This window comes from Octopus bimaculoides, chromosome 22 (assembly GCF_001194135.2).
Source record: "Octopus bimaculoides isolate UCB-OBI-ISO-001 chromosome 22, ASM119413v2, whole genome shotgun sequence".
Lineage (NCBI taxonomy): Eukaryota > Metazoa > Mollusca > Cephalopoda > Octopoda > Octopodidae > Octopus > Octopus bimaculoides.
The window spans coordinates 265,709-269,821 of record NC_069002.1 but is presented as its reverse complement, the minus strand read 5'-3'; the positions used below and the strand labels follow the sequence as shown (position 1 = coordinate 269,821).

Sequence of the window (4,113 nt, the reverse complement as noted above, 5' to 3'; positions counted from 1 at the left end):
TATATATATATATATATAATCATCATCATCATCATCATCATCATCATTTAAAGTCTGTTTGTGATACTGGCATGGATTGGACAGTTTGATAGGAGCTGGCCCAGCCGGAGATCTATCCAAGATTGCAGTTGTCTGTTTTTGCATGGCTTCTATGGCTAGATGCTCTTCTTAATGCCAGCCACTTTACAGAGTGTCTGCTGGGTGCTTTTCATGTGGTACAACTCGCAACTGACAGAGGCACATGACTATGTAGAGATGACCATCGTTTTACTTATAGCTTGATATATCTTCTCAAGTACAGTAAATCACCAGAAGTCTCGATTTGTTGTCATGTCTTCAGTGAGGTCCAATGTCTGAAGATCATTTCTCACGACTTCATCCCATGTTTTCCTGGGTCTACTCCTTCCACTAATTCCCTTCACAATTAGAGATCAGCACTGTTTTATCTACATGCACACTGACATTACCCACTAAGCAGAGTTTCATTTCTTTCAACCCTTCGCATGTCCTCAATAGTCACAACCCATGTCTTGCTACCACGTAGTATGACTATTTGTACACAGGCATCATACAATCAGCCTGTCACTCTGAGGGAGAGTACTTGTGTGTGTGTGCAAGAGAGAGTGTATATGAGTGTTTATACAATATACTAATAACATTTTTTCCCCCTCGTTTCCTTAGGTATGAAACTGCGGGACACTGAAGCGTTCAATTTTCTTTGGGTTGTAGATTTCCCGCTTTTCCTACCAAAAGAAGATTGTGGTAAGTCTCTACTCTTTTCTTTCTCTTACTGTTGTATAATAGTTGTTTACTTCCCTACTAATGTATACTTTGTAGAGTTTTGTTTGTTTTGTTTTTTGTAAATCATTCCATTATATGTAAACCCCAACACTTTATGTCTGTCTTTGTATTGTCCCCTTCATTCTTCGCCCTGGTGGCAAATATAAGAAATCATTATTATTATTATTATTATTCTTATTCTTATCATCATTGTTACTCTCACATATTATATCCATAATGACTTCATTAATTTTAAACATGTTTTGTTGTTTTTGTTTTATTCTAGACGGCTTGGAATCAGCCCATCACCCGTTCACTGCCCCAATGCCAGAAGATGTTGAACTCTTATATACAGATCCACTTAAGGTACATGATGATGGAGATGATAGTGGTGGTGGTGGTGGTTGTGTTAAGCTCTGCATCGACCTTGGTCAAATGCAAAACCTTTTGAATTATTAAATTAAACTGGAATGTACAATGAGGTTTTGTATAAAATCATAATAGTAGGTTTTAACATTGGTATATATACTTTAAAACTGGTGGATTTTCAGATGATAGAACCAGAGTTAATTTCAGATGGGTTAGCTATGGAGGGGGAGTGCTAAGTAGTGATAAGTATAATTGCAATGGGTTAGTATAAAAAAAGAAGAAAAAGTTAATTAAATACAATGATTACAATATATTGTTCATTGCTCTCCATTTATCTCTTATTTCCCTGTTAGGTGAAGGGTCAGCATTATGATCTGGTGTTAAATGGACATGAGATTGGAGGCGGTTCGATTCGTATTCACACAGCTAAAGAACAACTTTATATATTGGAGCAGATACTTAAGGTAAACATTCCATTTTTAAAAGATAGTAGGTGATGGTTTGAAGGAGATATATGACTGCTATTTCTAGTATGTTGAGTGACAACATAGAGGTGTGTGTGTTGGTGGTGGTGGTGGTGGACTTGTTGGTTCAAGGAGAAGTGAATTTATATAGCAGTAGGAAAGTTATATAGCAGAAAGCTGTTTCTAAAGATTGTTCTATTGCTTTGCCTTGATTAATTGAAGTTCTTTCAAAATTGAGGTTGATTTTTCACCCCACTGATAAAATAATACCAGTAATATTCTGTTTCTATCAAGTAAAAGCAATGAACTTTGAACTGCAACAAGTGGTCTGACATAATGTTACCACTGTACCATCTGAATAGCACAAAAAAGCAAACCTAAACTAAAGTGAATCCTATTCAATACTGTCTGCAATGTGGCTTTGAGACTGTCACAGACATTTCCTTTCATTGAGATAGCTAAATGCTCATCTGAAAGACATACGTTTCACATGATTCTAGCTGTTCTCAAGGTGGCGAGCTGGCGGTTCCGTTAGCACGCCGGGCGAAATGCTTAGCAGTATTTCATCTGTCTTTACATCCTGAGTTCAAATTCTGCCGAGGTTGACTTTGCCTTTCATCCTTTCACAATCAATAAATTAAGTACCAGTTGCATACTGAGGTTGATCTAATCAACTGTGTGACGTCATAGATGTAACTTGTGTGTGACATGATTGTAACTCAGTTTCAAGTTTATCCTACATGCATTGCAAATGCAAATACTCTTGACAGAAAGCATCAAGACTACAAACTCCCGTTGGGTTTTATACTTGGATTCTAGAACTGTTTATAAGAAACTGTGTTTCTTTTGTGAATTGTATAATTGATTATCTTTTTTGTTTTTTCTTTTAATAGGAAGACAGCCGTCAGCTGCAACACCTTTTACATGCTTTGGACAGTGGCTGCCCACCTCACGGAGGAATTGCTCTGGGTAAGTAGAGGCAGAATCCTTAATGAGGTTCAGTGCTATTTTTAGCTGGTACCAAGTGAAAGAGATTGAAGTTATGACACTTGGCTGTCTTTAGCAGAGTCCACTCTTTCAAATCATTTGGACCAGGTCTTTGGCCTGAGAAAAACTCAGTATATTGATGCTTCCAATTTCAGTTACCCTTGTGCCTATAGCAAAAAAAGGATTATTATTATTCATCACTAACCTGAGTTTTTAACAACAAACACTAAATTGCAGTCATATTTATCACAGAATTTACACCTTATGATGTTTAAGGATGAAAAAGACATCACTCTCTTGTATTGTCAGAAAATATAAATTTTCAAACAGTTTATTCCATTCATTAAATGCATTTTATATTAAAAACCAAGATAATACTTCAGCCATCTGATTATTAAATTTATTCTAATTAATTTCTTAAATGAATTATCATTTTTTTTTTTTTTTTTGCTTTTCATTTATCTTCTAGGTCTTGATCGTCTCTTAGCCATTTTGTGTGATGAGCCAAGCATTCGTGACGTCATCGCATTCCCCAAATCACATGATGGTAAAGATCCTATGAGTAAAGCTCCTGCAACAGTTTCTGCTGAAGATCAGAATTACTACCACATATCCTCTAAATTTACGGATTAGCATCAGGGAAAGTCTATCCAAATACTCTGTCACTCATCATAGCATGTTGACTTAAAGGAACTAATGTCACACATGTGTGTGTGTGTGTGTGTTTGTCCCCTACCATCACTTGACAATCTCACAATGGTTGCAGTCTGGTTGCTGAAACAAGTAAAAAATAAAAGAGAAAGGTTATATATACATACATATTAGAATAAAAAATGCAGAGCAGATTGCAAGAATACGCTTATGTATCAAAACTGGAAAAGTACAAGAAGAAAGGAAACAGAAATGATTTAATGTAATACAAAGACATTTTTAAATAAAAATATTAAATTAAAATAATCTGCCATAAAAAGCAAAAAATATAAAAAAAAACAAAAAGTGCACAATGCTTTTTGATGAACAATTTCATAAATCTATTTAGCAATAATAATAAAAGGTTTTCTTTTTTCTTGTTCTGTACTTTTCCAGGTTCAATATTCTAAGATTTTGTGCCTGCATTTTTTAAATTTTAGTTTGCTTTTTTCCAAGCGACACTTCTATTGTTATGATAATTATATTTACCTTTATAATTGAAAAAAACGATAGTATTATAAATATTTTTTAAATAAAGATTTTGTTCAAACATAGAAATTTTTTTGCACCTGAAAATAACAAAGGATTAAAAATAGTATATCTGTTACAAATAAATATATTTTTAAACAAACTTCTTGCCACACAGACATGCCAGCACTGTGTATGTGCTGGTTGTAAAGCACAAGTCTCACCATTCATACAAAGTATTGTTTGTTGATAACTTTTCTCAGAATATTTTGCACAATTTTTAAAGAAATCTGGACATCTTTCTTCCTTCCAACCTTTCACCTTCAAATTACAATTGGAAGTCAATTAGACTGAG

General features: G+C 34.4%; 1 protein-coding gene across 2 annotated transcripts in view; it reads left to right on the top strand.

The window, feature by feature from the left end:
- The window catches only part of LOC106878711 (aspartate--tRNA ligase, mitochondrial), a 26,328-nt gene extending 22,488 nt beyond the window's left edge, over positions 1-3,840 (top strand). For both annotated transcript variants that reach the window (XM_014928003.2, XM_014928004.2), the window contains exons 14-18: positions 682-762; positions 1,067-1,146; positions 1,503-1,613; positions 2,507-2,582; positions 3,070-3,840. In XM_014928003.2, the coding sequence (XP_014783489.1) occupies positions 682-762; positions 1,067-1,146; positions 1,503-1,613; positions 2,507-2,582; positions 3,070-3,233 (512 nt within the window). In that variant the 3' untranslated portion in view covers positions 3,234-3,840. The remainder of the gene's footprint in view (positions 1-681; positions 763-1,066; positions 1,147-1,502; positions 1,614-2,506; positions 2,583-3,069) is intronic.
- The last annotated feature ends 273 nt before the right edge of the window (positions 3,841-4,113 follow it).